At 43.4% G+C, this 19,322-nt stretch overlaps 1 protein-coding gene and 1 pseudogene across 8 annotated transcripts in view; one reads left to right on the forward strand and one right to left on the reverse strand.

Moving 5' to 3' along the window:
• The first annotated feature begins 620 nt into the window (after positions 1-620).
• ST3GAL4 (ST3 beta-galactoside alpha-2,3-sialyltransferase 4) overlaps positions 621-19,322 on the forward strand; it is a 118,349-nt gene continuing 99,647 nt past the window's right edge. For 6 of the 8 annotated variants that reach the window (XM_072611538.1, XM_072611541.1, XM_072611539.1 and 3 more), the window contains exons 1-2: positions 733-977; positions 3,178-3,352. In XM_072611538.1, the coding sequence (XP_072467639.1) occupies positions 771-977; positions 3,178-3,352 (382 nt within the window). In that variant the 5' untranslated portion in view covers positions 733-770. Of the gene's footprint in view, positions 978-3,177; positions 3,353-19,322 lie in introns of all 8 variants that reach the window. The other 2 variants (XM_072611550.1, XM_072611545.1) reach the window with 2 other exon arrangements.
• On the reverse strand, positions 10,031-13,048 carry LOC140503203 (60 kDa heat shock protein, mitochondrial pseudogene; annotated as a pseudogene).

Genomic DNA, 19,322 nt, shown 5'->3' on the forward strand with positions numbered 1-19,322 from the left:
TAGCAGCTGGTGGCCAAGAACTGGGAATCAAAGGGGTGCCCTTCAGCTGGGGAATGGCTGAACAAGTGGAATGCTGTCATGTTACAGGAAATGACCAGCTGGGTCACTTCAGGACAGCCCGAAAGCGCTCCCAGGCGGTGGCGCAAAGGCGGCCGGACCAGAGCGCTGAGCACGGTAACAGCGAGCGGCCCAGCCCTTCTCAGCAGCAGGACGACCCAAGACCATTCCAGAAGGCTCAAGATGAAAAAGGCCATTGACTTCCGGAGGAAGAAGTGCGGAGGCACGCCGAAGCACGTTGTTGTCTCGCTTTTGGGGGGGGTTCTTTTGGTTTGTTTTTTTTTACATGACTAACGTGGAAATGTGTTTGCATGAACGCACATATATAACTTACACCAAATTGCCTATTGTCTCAGAGAAGGAGAGAGGGAGAGAATTTGGAACTCAAAATTTTTAAAAATAAATGTTAAAAACTGGTTTTCCATGTAATTAGGAAACTTTTAAAAAAATTTTACAATTATTTTCTGAGCCTAGCTGGGGCTGAGGACTGAGCATCAATTCCTAAACTCATCCCACAATCCTGCCTAATACAGGGTCACATGAGTACATTACGTATACAGGTGTGGCGGATACAGAGATAGAGGCTTTAGGACCCGCGGCATGCTGGGAACTGTAGTCCAAGCGCCCTTTCGGAGACTCCCCAGTTGAAACCGCGAAAAGGGCCAAAGGCGTCATTCCTCCCCGCGCATGCGCACACCACAAAAGGCGCTAGCATGGAGGATCCATCCGTTCAACCCGGCAAGAGAAAACGCGAGGAGGAGAAAGAGGAGGAGTTGGTCCTGGCTCCTGGGCCAGGAGGCGATAAAGAGCCCGTTGGGAATGGAACCGCTGCCCCCACCCGCTTCCCTTTCTCTGGCTTCCGACTGCAGAAAGTGCTCAAAGAGTCTTCGCGGGATAAAATAATTTTCCTCCACGGGAAGGTACCATTCTTTCTGCTGTTCGGGGGAGTGAGGCAGAAGGGCCTGTACCAAGGTTCAAATTTGTGGCTCTTCCTTTCCGCGCTTAGGCTACGGGGAACGTACCAATCATTGAATGCAGGGACGGGATGTACCAATCATTGAAAGCGGGGGACGGAATGTACCAATTATTGAATGCGGGGACGGGATGTACCAATCATTGAAAGCGGGGGACGGGATGTACCAATTATTGAATGCGGGGACGGGATGTACCAATCATCGAAAGCGGGGGACGGGATGTACCAATTATTGAATGCGGGGACGGGATGTACCAATCATTGAAAGCGGGGGACGGGATGTACCAATCATTGAATGCGGGGACGGGATGTACCAATCATTGAAAGCGGGGGACGGGATGTACCAATTATTGAATGCGGGGACGGGATGTACCAATCATTGAAAGCAGGGGACGGAATGTATCAATTATTGAATGCGGGGGACGGGATGTACCAATCATTGAAAGCGGGGGACGGGATGTACCAATCATTGAATGCGGGGACGGGATGTACCAACCAGAGACCAGAAGAGGGAAATTGACAGCATTTACTCAGCACTGAACAGAGTCAGTCCTGTACAAGATTTATTCATTCATTCTGTTACTTACTCAGATTGACTTCCCAGGAGATGTAGTTAGTGAACTCCTGTGTCAGAGCTCTTGGTTCTTTGTTCTTTGACCTAGGGCAGGAATTATAGTGATAATATTGCCTGCTGTGTGCCAGGCCCGTTATAATGATTGTCTCATTGGATCTTCACAAAAACCCTGGGAGGTGGGGGCTATTATCACCCCCACTTTACAGATGGGGACACTGAGGCAAAAAGATTAAGTGACTTACTCAAGGTCAGGCACAGCTGGGGTCTTAGGGGAGATTCGAACTCAGCTCTTTCAGACTCTAGAGGTGGTTCCCCTATTCGCTGCACCACCTAGCTGGCACGAGGTCAGACAGAGACTCAGTTTCCCTGTAATTTCTTGAGGGCAGGGACCGTCATTTGCCTCTTTTTGTATCCCCAGTGCTTAATAAATGTTTATTGAATTATTATTGAATTTGTCTGCAAAATGGGAATACTTGTTCTACCTACCTCACAGGGTTGCCTTGACAACCGTACTTTAATAGTAGGAGCTGTAATACAAATTATCCGCACTAAGCACTAGGATAAATACTAAGAACGTTGGAGGCATGCCCCCAGGGGAGGCGTCTCCCACCTTTCATGGGCACTGCTTTAATGAGTGGGGCAGAACAAATGTTTTTAATAATGATAATAGCACCCATTTATTTAGCGATTTAAGGTTTGCAAATCTCCTTTGATCCTCACTGTAACAGTGGGAGGTAGCTGCTATTATTGTCGCCTTCTTCTAGGTGAAGAACTGGCTTTGAGAAGTTAAGGGATTTGCCCGGGGTCATGCTGTGAGTAAGTGTTTGAGGCAGAATTTAAGCTCAGGTTTCCCTGCCGCCAGATCCAGTGGTTTATTCACTGTGCCACCTTGCTGACTTTTATTTTTTATTAATAAAATTATAACTAATAATTGTATTAATAAATATAACAGGATCACACACAAAAGCGATCTGAAAACAATCACTGTGTACTTACTAAACACAATGTTCCAGGTGCTGAAAAGTCAAAAAATTGAAACAGTTTCTAATCTCAAGGAGCTCAGCGGGGAGATAGTCCTTCGGAAATTATAATTGGTTAGTAATAGCAAAGAGGACATCACTTAGGCCAAGTATCACAGTTACCTGATATCCCTAACTTTCCCGGACCTTGGAATATCAGATTTTCTCACCCATGGCTAGATTTGAGGTCAGTAAGCCTAGGCTTCCATATCTCTGGTTTTTGGCCAAATTCTCTCAGACTCTCATGTCTCTAGTCTAAATTCCCTACTGACTAGTCACCAAAGAGTGACTAAGAGTGGGGAAGCTAAGAGTGGGGAAACCTAAATTCCAGTTCTGGTTTCAGTGCTGACCATTGTGTGACCTTGGGCAAGTTACTTAACCCTTCTGTTAAGGAAAGGGGCCAGGTCAGAGTAAAAAGGGCAGTTGTAGCTACTGGCTCCCCACTAGCACCAGGAGGATAGTGTGAAGTCAGACAGGCTCTGGGGTAACCTCCATGACCTTCTCCACGCTTTAGTGATTGCTCTGAGCTTCCCTGATTCTTCCTCTCCCCACAGGTAAACGAGACCTCTGGGGATGGGGATGGGGAAGATGCAGTTGTCATTCTAGAGAAGACTCCCTTCCAAGTGGACCAGGTGGCTCCGCTCCTGCTGGGGAGCCCTGAACTCCAGTTACAGTTCTCCAATGACATCTACAGCACCTATAATCTGATCCCACCAAGACTGCTGAGCGGTGAGCGTGGGCGATAGGAAGGGAAGAAAGAATGATTTGTAGGTTTCTGTGTGCATACCAACTGGGGGAGCAGTCATGGGCTAGAAAACAGAATAGTATATGATGCGATGAGGGGCGGAATTGGAAGAATTTAAGATTTTGCTGGTACTATATTTCAAAATTTGAAGAATATCTATCTGTCCATCCCTGTATTATTGTTGGGAGGTAAAAACTTAGCAGTTTTCTTTCAACAATTATATTTTATTCTAGTTCCTTTTATAATCACCCATTTGTAAATACAGTACACTTCTTACAGTGTACTTTGGAGTTTAATTTCTTGCTTTTGGCTTGACTTTTGCTTACACTGAAGCATTAAAACACTGATTTACCTTCATGGATCTTGCAACTGTCTTTTTGATTGATTCAGTCTTGGCCTCTTTATCAAAAAAAGATTTTCTCCTGCTTCTTTGAAAATGTCTTCAAATCCTTGATGTGCAACAAATACTTTTGCAACTGAGAACACAAACACTTGGGTCCTTTATTTAAATAAATCTCAATTTATCTGTCTAAGATGTCTGAAATAATTGGCCATTCTGGATTTGCCTTCTTAGAAGCTGTCATTTTGTTAAATGTACCCATCAATTTGCAAGGGTGGAAGATAATCGTAGTCAAAAGCACAGTGATGAGCTGTGAATCACCACACCTCCCAAACAAAAGGCTCTTTTGGCCATTTTTTTACTTCTGTTTGGATAATTTTTTGCTACCACAAACATTCCACTTACAAAATTATGGAATCCTTTTTTAAAGACTCTTCCTTCTTCATTTTTATCATTTCTGTAGTTACCTCCATCCCCACAATTGTGCCTCTTTGATATTTTGTAGCAAACATGTAATTTTTCCTGCTTTTAATTAATTTTTAGGGCTAAATACTCTAGTTCTTGTAGCCTCTACTAGATGATTCTTGGCTTTTCCGGTCTCTTCTGAATAATTTCTGGTTTGTGCAGAGCGCTGTGTTAGACACTGAGAGAAAGAACTTGCTTAGGCTAAGACATGACCTCTGCCCCTATTGACCTTATAGTCCATTGAGCCACAAAACAGAAACACACATACTTATAGTATGCCATATTACCTCATAAGTACATCAAATAGAGGAATAAAACAAAGTCTGTAAGGTCTGAAGCTACCAGCTTGAAGTTTGGAGGGAATCAGGGAGAACTTCAAAAGGGATTGGGCTATTTAGTTTTCAAGCATAGGTATGAATTTTATAAGTGAGGAGGGTTAGGAGAGCATTTCAGGCCTAAGGAATAACAACACAAGGAAAGGTACAGAAAAAATAAAATACAGACTCTTTATCAGAGTGTAAAGAGCCTGATTTGGCTGGGCCATAGAATGTATAGAAGAGAAAATGAAATAAGACTGGTAAAGTCTGTGATGTCCAACTGTAGATGTCCTTGAATGACAGGCAAAAGGAACCAGAGGTTTACAAGCTTGGCAGTAGGGAGCCAGCAAAGATTTTTGAGAAGAAGTGTGACATGACCAGATTCATAAAAAAAAGATTGTAGTCTGGTAGAAGAATGAAGGATATATTGGAAGAGAGGAGAAGAAAATGGAAGCAGTAAAACCAGTTAGGAGGCTATTGTGGTAGTCCAGGCAAGTGGAAATAAAGGCCATGTACTAAAATGGGAATAGTGGAGGCATGGAAGAAATATAGATTCAACAGGATTTGGCAACTAATTAGATATAATAGGTGAGGGAAAGGAAAGAATTTTGTTGAACTGAATGACAAACACCAAGATTTCCAATAGGGAGGCTGGTGTATGGTGGTGCCACTGGTAGAAATATTGAAATCAGAAGGAAAAGCAGATGTAAATTTGATTTTGGACATATGAGTTTGAGGTGACAGAGTGACTCCCAGCTAAAAACTGTATAGGTAGTTGGAAATTTGGAGATACCTATTTGAGAATTATTGACGTAGGGGAGATTGTATTTGGAACTGTGGAAGAGAATGAGATGGCCAGAGCCAGAGCATGACGCTGAGGGGAGAGGATGGTGTGATATTATAGGGAAGGGATAGAAAGATTAGGCTGAATGAGAAGAAAGGGTGGATATCCCCTTTTCTGTCAAAGTGAATGATGATGTTGAGAAGTTTTGTTGAGTAGAAGATAGGAGCTGGATGGCCTCTTTCTTCTGAGTGAAATAGGAAGCTAAGTCTTTTGCTCTAAATGTTGTGAATTGGGGTACTGTTGAGGTCCAGAGGAGTTTGGAAAAGCTTTGGGATAATTTCTTCCTTCCCCACTCAACCCCCTATTCCCAGGCTACCCAAGTGATGGTTCACTTATTCTAAGCTTCATTGCCTTCTATGTGATCTCTACGCTGTCTCTGCTCTCCACAACCTCACAGAATCCGAGCTGAAAGATAAATCTGAAGGCTGTCTATTCCAATAGGAATCCCTTTACCTGATTCCCGGTCAGTTATTATCTAGGCTTTATTCCAAGGCATCTGGTGACAGAAAACTATTTCCCAAGGCAGCTCATGCTACTCTTGGGTAACTCAGATTGTTTTGTTTTTTCTGGAATATACAAATGTTTTTCTGGGGTTTTTTATTTACTCACAAGTTCAGAATAAATTATCTGTAGGCTTGGTTAATAATGACAGTAAACCATGATGTATTTCATCACCTGAAACCAGTAACTGATGGTTTTATATGATTTTCTTAAGCATCTGTCTTTATTTAACTCACTTTCTCAAACTGACTTCCTGAAGTTAGAGAAGAATACTGTCTTATACCTTGCTATTCCAGAGAATTAGAACTTGTTACCTCCCATGCCTCCACCCATCCCACCTGTCGTGTACCTTCTCTTCTTGAGGAATTTCAATGACTTCCACTTCTGCTGTAGGTAACAGAGAGGCTGTGCTATTCTTACAACTTTAGTTGGGTTGCTTACTCCTTTTTCAACCACACTCACATAATCTCCAAGCATGGCATATCATGACTGATCTCTGAGGACCTTTTTTTTTGAGACTAGATCACCTTATCTCTCCCAGGTCATACCCCACTGTCAATTAGCATCAGAGCTTTGACCTGTCCCATTTCTTAGTTCATCCCTCCCTTAGGTGGCTTTCTAGTCTTGGTAACCCCAGGGCTCATGGACACTCAGGCAGCTTTAACTCTATTGCATCCCAGAACCCCCAAAACGCAGGCATTTCAGCAGCCTCCACCTATTCCAGTAGCAATAGCTACAGGGTGTGCACCACCACAGCTGGCACTAAGGGGCTTTGTAGAAAATTTTCTCAACTATCAGTGATTATTCCCAGTGTTCTTAGCAATGGGAACTGCAGGAATTTTCAGTTATCTTTTAAGTTATTTCTATTGCAGTTTTTGGCATGGGGTGGGGGCAGTGGGGGTAGTTTTATGAATTAGTGATTCTTAGGCTGGAGTGCACTGAAGCCAGCCAGGTACTGCTAACTCCTAGAACCCTGCCTTCAGCAGTCCCTGTATGGCATTTAGTCCATCAGTAACTCAATATTTCTTTTCATTCACTGCTACATCATTTGTTTCACTTACCTTTATTACATCTGTTTTATCAGAAAGTTTGCCAGCTGTTCACTTAACTTTTCTTTTTCATAGTCACTACTTGTAATCTCTAACTGTTCAATAATTTCTTAAATCTACTTTTCAATTTTTCAGCTTTGCATTTCAAAAGCTTGACATCCTCTTTTGTCATAAAAACCTCTCCATCTTTTCCAGAATCATGAATATCTTCAAGATTTAGGGTCAGTCTTTCATTTCTATTTTTTTTTATTTTTTTTTATTTATTTAATTTTTAACATTCATTTTCACAAAATTTTGGGTTATAAATTTTCTCCCCTTTTATCCCCTACCCCCCCCAAACCCAAGCATTCTAATTGCCCCTGTGACCAATCTACTCTTTCTTCTATCATCCCTCTCTGCCCTTGTCTCTGTCTTCTCTTTGGTCCTGTAGGGCCAGATAGCTTTCTTTACCCCTTTACCTGTATTTCTTATTTCCTAGTGGTAAGAACATTACAGTTGATCCTAACACTTTGAGTTCCAACTTCTTTACTTCCCTCCCTCTCCACCCCTTCCCTTTGGAAGGCAAGCAATTCAATATAGGCCAAATCTGTGTAGTTTTGCAGATGACTTCCATAATAGTTGTGTTGTATAGGACTAACTATATTTCCCTCCATCCTATCCTGTCCCCCATTACTTCTATTCTCTTTTGATCCTATCCCTCCCCATGAGTGTTGACCTCGAATTGCATTCTCCTCCCCATGCCCTCCCTTCTATCATCCCCCCCACCCTGCTTGTCCCCTTGTCCCCCACTTTCCTGTATTGTGAGATAGGTTTTCATACCAAAATGAGTGTGCATTTTATTCTTTCCTTTAGTGGAATGTGATGAGAGTAGACTTCATGTTTTTCTCTCACCTCCCCTCTTTATCCCTCCACTAATGAGCCTTTCTGCTTGCCTCTTTTATGAGAGATAATTTGCCCCATTCCATTTCTCCCTTTCTCCTCCCAATATATTTCTCTCTCACTGCTTGATTTCATTTTTTTTTTAAGATATGATCCCATCCTCTTCAATTCACTCTGTGCACTCTGTCTCTATGTATGTGTGCGTGTGTGCATGTGTGTGTGTGTACTCCCACCCAGTACCCAGATACTGAAATGTTTCAAGAGTTAGAAATATTGTCTTTCCATGTAGGAATGTAAACAGTTCAACTTTAGTAAGTCCCTTATGACTTCTCTTTGGTGTTCACCTTTTCATGGTTCTCTTCATTCTTGTGTTTGAAAGTCAAATTTTCTTTTCAGCTCTGGTCTTTTCATCAAGAAAATTTGAAAATCCTCTATTTCATTGAAAGACCATTTTTTCCCCTCAAGTATTATACTCAGTTTTGCTGGGTAGGTGATTCTTGGTTTCAGTCCTAGTTCCTTTGACTTCTGGAATATCCTATTCCATGCCCTTCGATCCCTTAATATAGAGGCTGCTAGATCTTGTGTTATCCTTATTGTATTTCCACGATACTTGAATTGTTTCTTTCTAGCTGCTTGCAATATTTTCTCCTTGACCTGGGAACTCTGGAATTTGGCCACAATGTTCCTAGGAGTTTCTCTTTTTGGATCTCTTTCAGGCAGTGTTCTGTGGATTCCTTGAATATTTATTTTGCCCTCTGGTTCTAGAATCTCAGGGCAGTTTTCCTTGATAATTTCATGAAAGATGATGTCTAGGCTCTTCTTTTGATATGGCTTTCAGGTAGTCCCAAAATTTTTAAATTGTCTCTCCTGAATCTATTTTCCAGGTCAGTTGTTTTTCCAATGAGATATTTCACATTATCTTCCATTTTTCCATTCTTCTCTCTTTGTTCTGTGATATCATACTTTCTCGCAAAGTCCTTAGCCTCCATCTGTGCCATTCTAGTTTTGAAAGAACTATTTTCTTCAGTGAGCTTTTGACTCTCCTTTTCCATTTGGCTAATTCTGCTTTTGAAAGCATTCTTCTCCTCATTGGCTTTTTGAACCTCTTTTGCCAATTGAGTTAGGCTAGTTTTCAAGGTGTTAATTTCTTCAACATTTTTTTGGTTCTCCTTTAGCAGGGAGCTGATCTGCTTTTCATGCTTTTCTTTCATCTCTCTCATTTCTCTTCCCAGTTTTTCCTCCACCTCTCTAACTTGATTTTCAAAATTCCTTTTGAGCTCTTCCATGGCCTGAGTCCATTGGGTGGGCTGGGACACAGAAGCCTTGATTTCTGTGTCTTTGCCTGATGGTAAGCATTGTTCTTCCTCATCAGAAAGGAAGGGAGGAAATGTATGTTCTCCAAGAAAGTAGCCTTCAATAGTCTTATTTCTTTTCCCTTTTCTGGGCATTTTTCCAGCCAGTGACTTGACCTCTGAATATTCTCCTCACACCCACCTCGACTCCTGGTCCTCCCAGCCAGTGTTTGAGGTCTGAGATTCAAATGCTGCTTCCAGCCTTAGGGCTTTTGGCGGGGGCAGGGCTGCTATTCAGTGTGAGAATTAAGTTCAAGTGGTCAGGTCGGGGCAGGGCCGCCTCTCAGGCTCAGTTCCCTCAGGGGGTTTATGCACAGACCTTCCACAATGGATCCAGGCTCCCACCTGCTTGGGGAGCCCCTGTCTGCAGCCGCCTCTCAGCTTCTACCTCCCGGGGTGGGGCCCAAATCATGGGGGCACCCCACTCCCCTCTCGACCTGCCAAAGAGACTCTCTCACCGACCCCCGTCACCTGTGGGCGGAGGGACTTGTGCGGCCGCTGGAGATCCCGTCCCTGAAGCCTGCTCGGGTCTGTTTCTCTTGGTGCCGTGGCCGCAGCAGGTCTGGGCTGGGCTGGGCTCCGTGTCTGCAGCGCGACGGACCTTTTGCGAGAGGTTTGCAGGTCCCTCTGTGGGTGGAGGGACCCATGTGGCCGCTGGAGGGACCCATGTGGCCGCTGGAGATCCCGTCCCCGAAGCCCGCTCGGATCTTTTTCTCTCGGAGCCGCGGCTACTGCAGGGCTGCCCTCAGCTCCCAGTCCCGGCGCCCAGTCCGCAGCGTGAAGGACCCCCCGCGAGAGGTTTGCAGGTCCCTCCGGAACAGAAATCTCCCTCGCTCCAATATTCCGTGGCCTCTGGGTGCAGAATTCGCCGTGAGTTACTCCCCTGTAGCCGTTTTGTGGGTTGTGGGTTCGGAGCTATGTGTATGTGCGTCTTTCTACTCCGCCATCTTGGCTCCGCCCCCTCAGTCTTTCATTTCCAAACTCTGCAACACCAGTACCAGTAGCCAGTGTTCTTAAGCTGGGTTTTTTTTGTTCTGTTATCATGGAAACCTTTAACTGTAACTTGTGATCCAGATTTTAGCCTGTTCAAAACCAGTATACCAAGCGCTTCTCCTTTGAAATCTTCAGCAATTATGACCAAGGGCTTATGGCAACCATGTGAAATTTCAAGAACAGGTACAAGAGATTGGACTCTAGAGACCTTTTTTATTTAATAGGCATCTTGGAGTTCACATTTCTGACCTTTGGCTACATTAATAAAATATGGAAAGACAGGACATCTGTTAAGCTTCATGACTTTCATCATTTCTGCTTTTTCATCTTTTATTTTTCCATTCTTTATTGTAATGATTCCTTTTCATGTGAACTTTTTCATTTTATCATATACATTGTTGGCAGTTTATCAGGGTCCATCTGTAGCCATCAAGGGGCTGTGACAGCTTGAAGCTGCTGCCTCAGCTCAGCAGCGATGGCGTCAGTTCCAGTATCAGTCCTCTCCTCATCTCCCCCAGATTTGCCGCTTTGCTAATCTTGCAAAGCTTTCCTTAGCAGTGTCTGTGCAAGGACAGTGGCTGTGGTAGGACTGTTCTGTCTCTTCATTTATGTCATTAGCAGCGTCCTGAACTCCTGTTTTTGTATCTGTTCTTCAAGTCAATTGCTTTTCCTACAGTCTCCCCATCTTTTATTACGTTGAGTCTTCCCCAGTTCTGTTCAATGAATTATTTGACTCCTTTGGCCTCATAGTAACAGCAATAGCATCCACTAAGACTGACACCATGAAGCATTAGGGCTTAGGCTTCTGCTCCAAATTTGACATTTTTAACATAAGCACAGGTCAGATGGAGGAACAGTGAGTGTCCTGGACCCTTGTTCTATCTGATGAAAAAGTGTGAGCCCCTGAAGTATTTTTGCAGATGGTGGGGATTGTTGATGGGGAGGGGGCAAGCTGGTGCTCAGTGCATGTCATCAGTAACAAGTGAGGAGCTGGCAGCTCTAACTGTTAATCCTGTCTTCCTCATATATAACCAAGATCTACCTATTGGTTCTAGTTCTGCTGTCTTGGGCCAAGCAGGACAAGTCTAATCCCTCATCCTTATGCCAGCCCTTTACTTAGTTGAAGACCACAATCACATCTCCCCTCAACCTTCTCTTCCCAGGCCAACCTCTTCCAATTCACCCATCAGTCTTTATATAGTATGACCCAAGTTAGATTTGGAGATTCCCAATCTGGACAGTTTGGGGGGTGGGGGTGGGAAATTTTTCCTAAAGAGATATACAACCTCCAGTACATGGTGGGATACTGATGGCAAGTACCATATAATAGAATCTCATAACTGGAAGCAAGGTTTAAAATGCTGATAGTGAACAAAATCCAAGCATTTGTTATTTAGATTATTTTACACATACATATGTGTATTTTTAGTGCAGACTACACTAAACATATATACACATAAGAACAGAAAAAAGGATTGCATATGAAACCATGAATCTCTTACAGTTTTTTAAAAGTGTACATTAAATTTAGAACAATAGTACCAATACTGCCCCTTATGAAACGCCTTCTATTTCCTTCAGAATAACTACTAGACAGTGCCACTCAAAGTAATTTCAGTTGATTCCTTTGGCATGGGTTCCATAGGTTATCAACCACTGAGGCAAAGGTTAGGGATAAGCTCCATTGGTTCCTGTCTTTCCTTATAAGGTGTATTTTTGAGGTGGCCATACAGAGCCTGACCACAAAGAAGAAGTTGTTTGTCATTCAAGTGTTCCCATACAGCACCAAGCTAGGGTAAGAGTCAGGCTTCGGACGGCTAAGACCTTGAAGGGACCATAGAATTTATCTCCAATCCCCTCATTTTATAGGTGAGGAGAGGGGATATGACCCACTTTTAAGGTCCTTTAGGGAAGTGACTATGTTTTGAATATCTCCCCTAATGTGACCTACTACAATGAAATGCATAGAAAAAGTGCTTAATAAAAATGTTGAATGGATGCATCGTGGATCCTCAAATCCTGATTCAGTTCTGGGCAAATCAGAGAGCAACCACAAGGTGGCAGTGTTACTGTGGCATTCAGAGTAAAGCACAGTCTGTCCAGAGCCGGAATGGGCAAGTTCCTCCTACAAGTAGGATGGGCAGCCAGAGACTTCTTCCATTGAGAGTCTCCCTGGGTGGTTCTGCAAGGTCTCCTCACATCTCCCTGCCTGCTCCTGCCCCTCCAGACACAACATACCAATAGTGCCTGCCCCCTAAGGCAGGGGTTCTTTTTTATTTTTATTTTAGTTTTAGTTTTTAACATTCACTTCCATAAGCTTTTGAGTTTTAAATTTTCTCCCCCTCTCTCCTTCTCCTCCCCCCTCCCCAGTACTGTATGTAGTCTGATATAGACTCTGCATATACATTCATAGTAAACATATCTTCACATTACTTTTGTTATATAGAAGAATTAGAATGAATGGGAGAAACCATGAAAAAGAAGAAACAGAACAAAACAACAGCAAAGAGCGAGAACAAATAGTGTGCTTCAGTCTGCATTCACACTCCATAATCGTTTCTCAGGATGTGGATGATATTTTCCATCATAAGTCTTTTGAAGCTGTCAGATTAAGACAGGGGCTCTCATTCTGGTTCCATGCACTTGTCTTTTTGAAAATATGTTGATCACTATATTTCAGTATAAAATTGGTTTCCTTTGTCATCCTACATGTTTTGTTTTATGCATTTAAAAGCCTCATTCCGAGAAGGGGTCTGTAGGCTTCACCACTGGACACTTATCACTCAATTAACAAGTGTTTATTAAACACCTACTAGGCACCAGGGCTTGTGTTGGATGGTGTGTCCTTTAGGGTTCTTCTCTTACCCCAGGAGATTTCTTCCATCCCCATATTTCTCCCTGTCTGCAGGACATTTCTAGCTCCATGGCCTGCTGCTGCATTTTCACCTCAGCTTTTCCTTCTCCCTTATGCCCTTCGCTAGGATTCTTCCTAATTCTTTAGAGCTCAGAGATCCTTAAAGATCATGTAATCCAACCTTTTCATTTTTCAGGTGACCTTTAGGTTAAATGACTTTTCAAGGATGTATAAGAAATTAGCGGCAGTCCTAGACTTCCTGACTCATAGTCCAATGCCCTTTTCGCATTATTATTCTTGAGGTGGATAGTGGCAGAAACTTTTGTGGTTTGACAGCTGACAGGTTATCTTGATGCTCCCTCAAACCAGCCAGAGGAGGTCTGATCTCAGAACATTTCCCTCAGGCAGTCAGGGAAGTTCAACCTCTGGCTTTATCTAATCCCACTGTTCAGACACTCTGGACTCTTCCATCAGTGGAGCCTATTCTGTGAGATGTCAGTGATTGCTTATATGGGGAGGAGATATTTCTGAGAAAGGAAGGGGGAGGGAGGTTTGGTTTAGAAACCAGAACTGCCTTCTGAAAAGGCCAATTGTTTTCCCAGGATGTAAAACAAGGGGGTGTAATCTCCGGTTCAATAGGAGGAGGCAAGAATCTATGAGTGAAGTGGGTAGAAAAAAGAGAGAGGAACCAGATCTGGGGAACTATCCCCTAATGTGCTTCCAAGAAAACTTTGGGACTTGAGCCCCAGGCCAGTATTGTCCTCCCCATTTTACATGGAGGAAACCAGAGCCTCAGAGAGTGGAATAGTGCCCAGAAAGAATCACCACTGTAAGGCTTAGACAGAAGACTGGTTTGGAGCCACTTTTAGTGAGAGTTTTCAGTTCAGGTTTTTTCTTTTGGGGTTTTGAGTTTTACTTAACTTCTCTTTATGTTGAGCTTCCTTTCCTCTTCGTGTTTTGAATGGTTATCGTCATTGGGACTTTTTTTTTCCTCTCTGGAGAAATTGTAATGGAGAGCATTAAGGAGGAAGGTCGGTCCAGCTGCTGTGGCTACACAGCACTGCTCTGGCAGGGTGACTTGGACCCTGGACAGAATTGTACAATGTGGAGGACTGGGTACCAGGCATTTAGGGCTCCACTCCATCACAGGCCAGCACAAGATTTTGGCAACATTCCATCTTATCATGGGTGTCCTCCAGCTCTTTTTGCAGCTGAGCCAGAGGATGGTAGTTATTAGAGGAATGACAGTAGTTAAAAGGATGCTAATGGCCAGGGATAGTCTTGGCCAGATCCCTTCTGAAGAGATGATGTGGCCGTCTTGGGGAAGGGGGAAGAGAGGGAGAAAAAAAATTGGAACTCAAAATCTTATGAAAGTGAATGTTGAAAATTATCTTTACATGTAATTGGAAGAAATAACGTACTATTATGTAGGAAAAAATAAAAATAAATTTAAAAGACAGGTAATATGACCTTGGATTAGTCACTTCCTACCTTTAGGCCTTAGCTTCTTCTGTAAAAGTAGGGGACTAGACCAGATCATCTCTGAGACCCTTCTTGGCAGTAACAGTCTAAGAACTCAGGGCTGTATAGCCAGCAGTATGGTTTCACTCATTCTCAATCAGTAGAGAGGAACGTAGCTTTGAGAAAGCTTTAAATTGGAGTCAAACCCCGTTAGACCTGAGAGACTCTGGTCCCAGGCCTTTTGCCTTCTTCTATATCTCCAGTGTTTAACATAGTACCTGGCAAATAGTAGCTGCTTAATAAATGCTTACTGACCAACTCATGAATGACTGTCCTTTGACTTTATAACTGGTATAGTAGAAAAAAAGTAATGACCTGGGGCTTGGGTTTGATCTGGTCTCTGCTACTTAAGGGATTGTGAACAAGTTATTTATTCTCTGCAGGCTTGTTTCCTTGTTTGTCCAATGAAAAGCTTTTCTGACTGGCTGATTTCTAAGGTGCTTTCCAGTTCTAGAGCCTTCAGTTTTCTTTTATTAAAGCCATAGATTGTCCCTCTTTAGAGGGAGTCTGTTGGCGTTTAAAGGAGAGTTAGTTGAAGGTTTTCCAGATGTGTATGATACTGCAGGCAGAAGTTCACATTGATCACATAGAGAGATCAGCTCCCACAGGCCAGGCCCAGCTAGGAAGTTTGTGTTCTGAACAGTTGGAATCCTTGTGGCATGAAAACTCAGAAGCCTAGCTTTCTGCAAAGATGACCTACATTTCTTGGAATATTTCAGGATCTCCTCTAACTTCCCTAATAGATGCATGTGTGTGAGTAGCAGTCATGTGCAGCATATTAGTCAGGAAACAAAAAGTTTTTGACCATCTGTGTGTAAGTGCTAAATCACAGTTACAGCCCTCAAGGAACTTACTTAGAGGTTAGTGGGGGAACAAGACATATGAAAAGTGAATGACCTACAGGTGGCATGTTACCTTGTCCATCAACAGGCATTTATTAAGCACCTACTATGTGCCTGGCACTGTGCTAGACACTGGGGATAAAATTACAAAGAATGAAAGAGTCCCCACTTAAATCGTCTTGAGAAAGACAACATGTACACATACACATTGACACCAAGAAAGCAAAATCAATGCAAAGTAGTTTAGGAAGAAGGGGCACTAGCCTTTGGGGGGATCAGGAAAGACTTTAAGTAGAAGGTAATGCTGGAGCATAGATAGTGTCATAGAAGCAACAAACATGAGCTTGCACAGACTTTGGGAGATGGTGGAGGATAGAAGGGCCTAGTGTGCTATACACAAAATGTTTGACAGGATTGAATGACAAGTGCATTGCAATTGAGGTACGGGATTCTCTAAGGCAGAGGTAAAAAGAGAGTATATCTGCGGGATTGTCAGGGCAAAGGCACAGAGACCAAAATTGTGTGTGTGTGACATCAAAGAGACTGGTTTGGCTAGCCTGCCAAATGTGGGAAGGGGAGTAATGTATAAATGAAGCAGGAAAGGGAGGTTGGGACCAGGTTGTAAAGGACTAGGGGAACATTGGACTTTATTAAGTAGGTAAAGTGACAATGGTATAAATGATGAATTGGAGTAGGGAAAGACTTGGGGCAGGAAGGCCAATTAGGAGGCTGTTAAATTGTTAGGTAATGACAGGTTGAACTAAGTCGGTAACTATGTGAATAATGAAAAGAAGATAGATGCAAGAGATGTTGGAGACAGAAATGCCAAGATTTAGCAACTGAGTGGATATATGGAGTGAGGGAGACCTGGGAGAGTGGGAGCAATATGGTGCCCTGGACAGAAATAAGAAACTTCAGAAAACAAGTGGATCTCAGGGGAGTGAGTTCTACTTTAGACATATGTTTAAGATAGCTATGGGATAACCAGTTTGAAATATCCTTTGGATGGTTGGTGATATGGGAATAGAGCTCAGGAGAGAGATTAGGGCTGGATATCTAAATCTGTGAGTCATCTGCATCCTTTTCTTTTTGGACACTGTCATCTTTTGGTTAGCTGTCCTTGAGCTCAGCTACAAGGGGAACACTCATGGAGAATCAAGGGAGCTGATGTGGTCACCAAGTGAGAAGGTATAGGGAGAGAACAGAAAAGATGGTCTGGAACAGAGCCTTGGGATTCACTCACATTGAAGGGGCATGATATGCATGAGCCAGCCAAGCAGACTGAGAAAGAACAGTCAGATAAGTAGGAAGACAACCTCTGTGATGTCATTGTGCACATTCCCTTCAATAATTCTGATCCCAATCCATCAGTTCCTTCTCAACTGGTATGACTCTAGTCTTTGTCTTCCCATAAGTTCACTGCAGGGGTTCACTTAACATGCCACGGTCTTCCTTGCTTTTTCCAACATCAAGAGTCTACCAGTAGAGTGCACAACCTGTCCATCAAATGTTATCTCTCGGTGTTGCCATATGACCGGTTCATCTTCTTTCTCACTCATACATTTCTTGTATGAGATCTTTTACGTTTGTTCTCTTTCATCTAATTTGGTTTTAATGTGTTCAGCCTACTCACAGAGGCCTTCACAGCCTACTCTGAGAGCTCCATTGTGGTGTGGAGATGGCCCCAAGTTCTTGCAGGCAATGCACATGCCCAGACGGGTTCTACCATGCTAGAAAGCTCAGTCCCAACAATAGACTGAGTTTGCTTTCTGAGGCCAACCCTAGCTAAGTACAGAGAAGCTCATCACCAGTTGGCCAGCCACAGGGATAGATTCTTTGGCCGCAGCAACCCATGGAACAAAGGAAACTTGTTATCACATGTCAGATGAGTGGTATGGATAATGAGAGCTGCAAAAGATTAGAAGAGCCAGGGATTCCTGGGAGCCAGGGCAGGCAGGAAAGATTTCCAGCAGGAGGTAGAATGTGAGCCAGGGCTTTTGGGGTAAGGTTTGGATGAAGGGGCATTCTGGGAAAGAGGGAACATTCTGAGCAAAGGGGCAGAGGGAGCACATTTGCCACAGCCCACTGAGGAGGGTGTTTGTTTTCTATGTGAACAGAGGTTTGGTGTCCACTCAGTATTTTAAGAAGGACTTTGGAGATGGGATAGGAGGAAGGAGGAACAAGAGGAGAGGGCAGGGACCTGTTCTAGCATCTCTTTGTGCCCTCAGCCTTCCCCCCCAGTGATCTTAGAGGCAGCAGGCTCTTTTCTTTCCCCTTTTGTGTACTTCAAACCTCCTGACACCAAAGTATTAAAGTCTTCTCGAGGGTTTGGAAGGAGGCGAGGGTAGCATGTGTTAGAGCAGGTGGAGTTCCAGGTACCCTGTGTGACGGGCTCTGCCCTTTCACCACAGGCCGGTATGGGACTTTTGCTGTGTCTCATTTCTGTTGGGCCTGTGTGTGGGTATTCTTGGAGCAGAGTCCAAGAACAGCTAATCAGAAAGATGACCTTCCTTTGATCCTAATCTGTGAGATGTAGCTAGGTACTTGTAGTACCTACCTCACAGGGTAGTTAATGGACTTAGATGGCATGGAGAACGTTAAACACTGTAAATCTGAAGAGGTCCTACGTTCTTCAGCTCTCACGACCATTCTTAGGTAGTCCTCTTTTTCTTTCATTTAAATTTTTATTTTTCATTCTGAAGCTCACAAAAAGCAATAAACATGAGCATAACATATATAGAACAGAAAATGAGGCGCATACGTGAAACCGTGAATCTCTATGACATAAAATTTGCATTTTAAAAAAGAATGTAATAAGTTTCATTAAGTGGCTTGAAAAAAAAGGACAACCATGTCTAAAAGGAAACCGTTGCTCAGGTTCTCAAAGATAAGAAAAGTTAAGATCTGTACCAGCTGTTTAACCAGCTTTCTCACTGTTACCTCTACTTTTTGGTTTCCCTTCCTTCTTCTGACTAGACCTACTCACCCTTCCCCACCTGGGCACCTGAAACAATCTCTTAGTGTGCTGGAGATCCTCTTTCCATTTTCTCTTGAAAATCTTATCTTCTGTGGAGGCCAAGCTTCTTAGATACTACTGAAAAATGACATTGCTTCAGGCCATCAAATTGTATGCACCCGTAGCCAGCACAAACTAGCTATTCTCCTAAGGTGGAAGCCCTTAGTGGGGCCAGGGCCCAAGTCTTAGTGGGCAGTCAGGGCCTTTGTCAGCACAAAAGTTCCGCTTACTCAGAGGACCTGAGAGCCAGGCTTGGGCTGGGCCCGGATTACCCACAGTGCTAGCTTATTCCATTTCTTCATTTGGCTCCATCTATAAATTCCAGCCTGTGGTAGCCTGCTCCCTTTGCCTCTTCCAGAACAGTGGTTAGTCTCCTGAAAACCTTTGTGGGCTGCTAACTTTTAGTTGATGCTGGATCCTCCTCCCGCTTTTTTTGGAGGCAATCAGAGTTGAATGACTTGCTCAGGGTCACATAGTTAAATTAGCAAGTGTCTGAGGCTATATTTGAACTCAGGTCCTCTGGACTCCAGAGCCAGCGCTTTGTCCACTACACTACCTAGCTATACCCCTGGACCCTCTTTTCAGAGTACTGTCCTGTGCCTCTTCCCAGTCTCTCCTTTCTTCCTCTTGGCCCAGCCCATCCCTAGACACACACAGGAGACAGTCTGTAGCACATTTGCCATTAGTTTTTTATTGAGACTTGGCGTCTGTGTTCTTTTCAATAAGAATAAGGAAATGATGAGATAAGTACTTAAGGGGAGAGGCTACTTTTTATAGCCCAGGAGTATTACATGTGGTACTTCATATTATGGTATGGCATATTCTCTCTCTTTTAGAATAGACTTTATTTGTTATGGAGTTTAAAATTCTGAACCAGAATTCAGTAGTATTTCCATACTTTAACTAGGAGTCAGCTGTCTTGATCCTCAGATTTTGCTGCGTGACATGTTTGCTGTAGCTATCCCACAATGTAACATTTCC

Source organism: Notamacropus eugenii, chromosome 5 (genome assembly GCF_028372415.1).
Source record: "Notamacropus eugenii isolate mMacEug1 chromosome 5, mMacEug1.pri_v2, whole genome shotgun sequence".
Lineage (NCBI taxonomy): Eukaryota > Metazoa > Chordata > Mammalia > Diprotodontia > Macropodidae > Notamacropus > Notamacropus eugenii.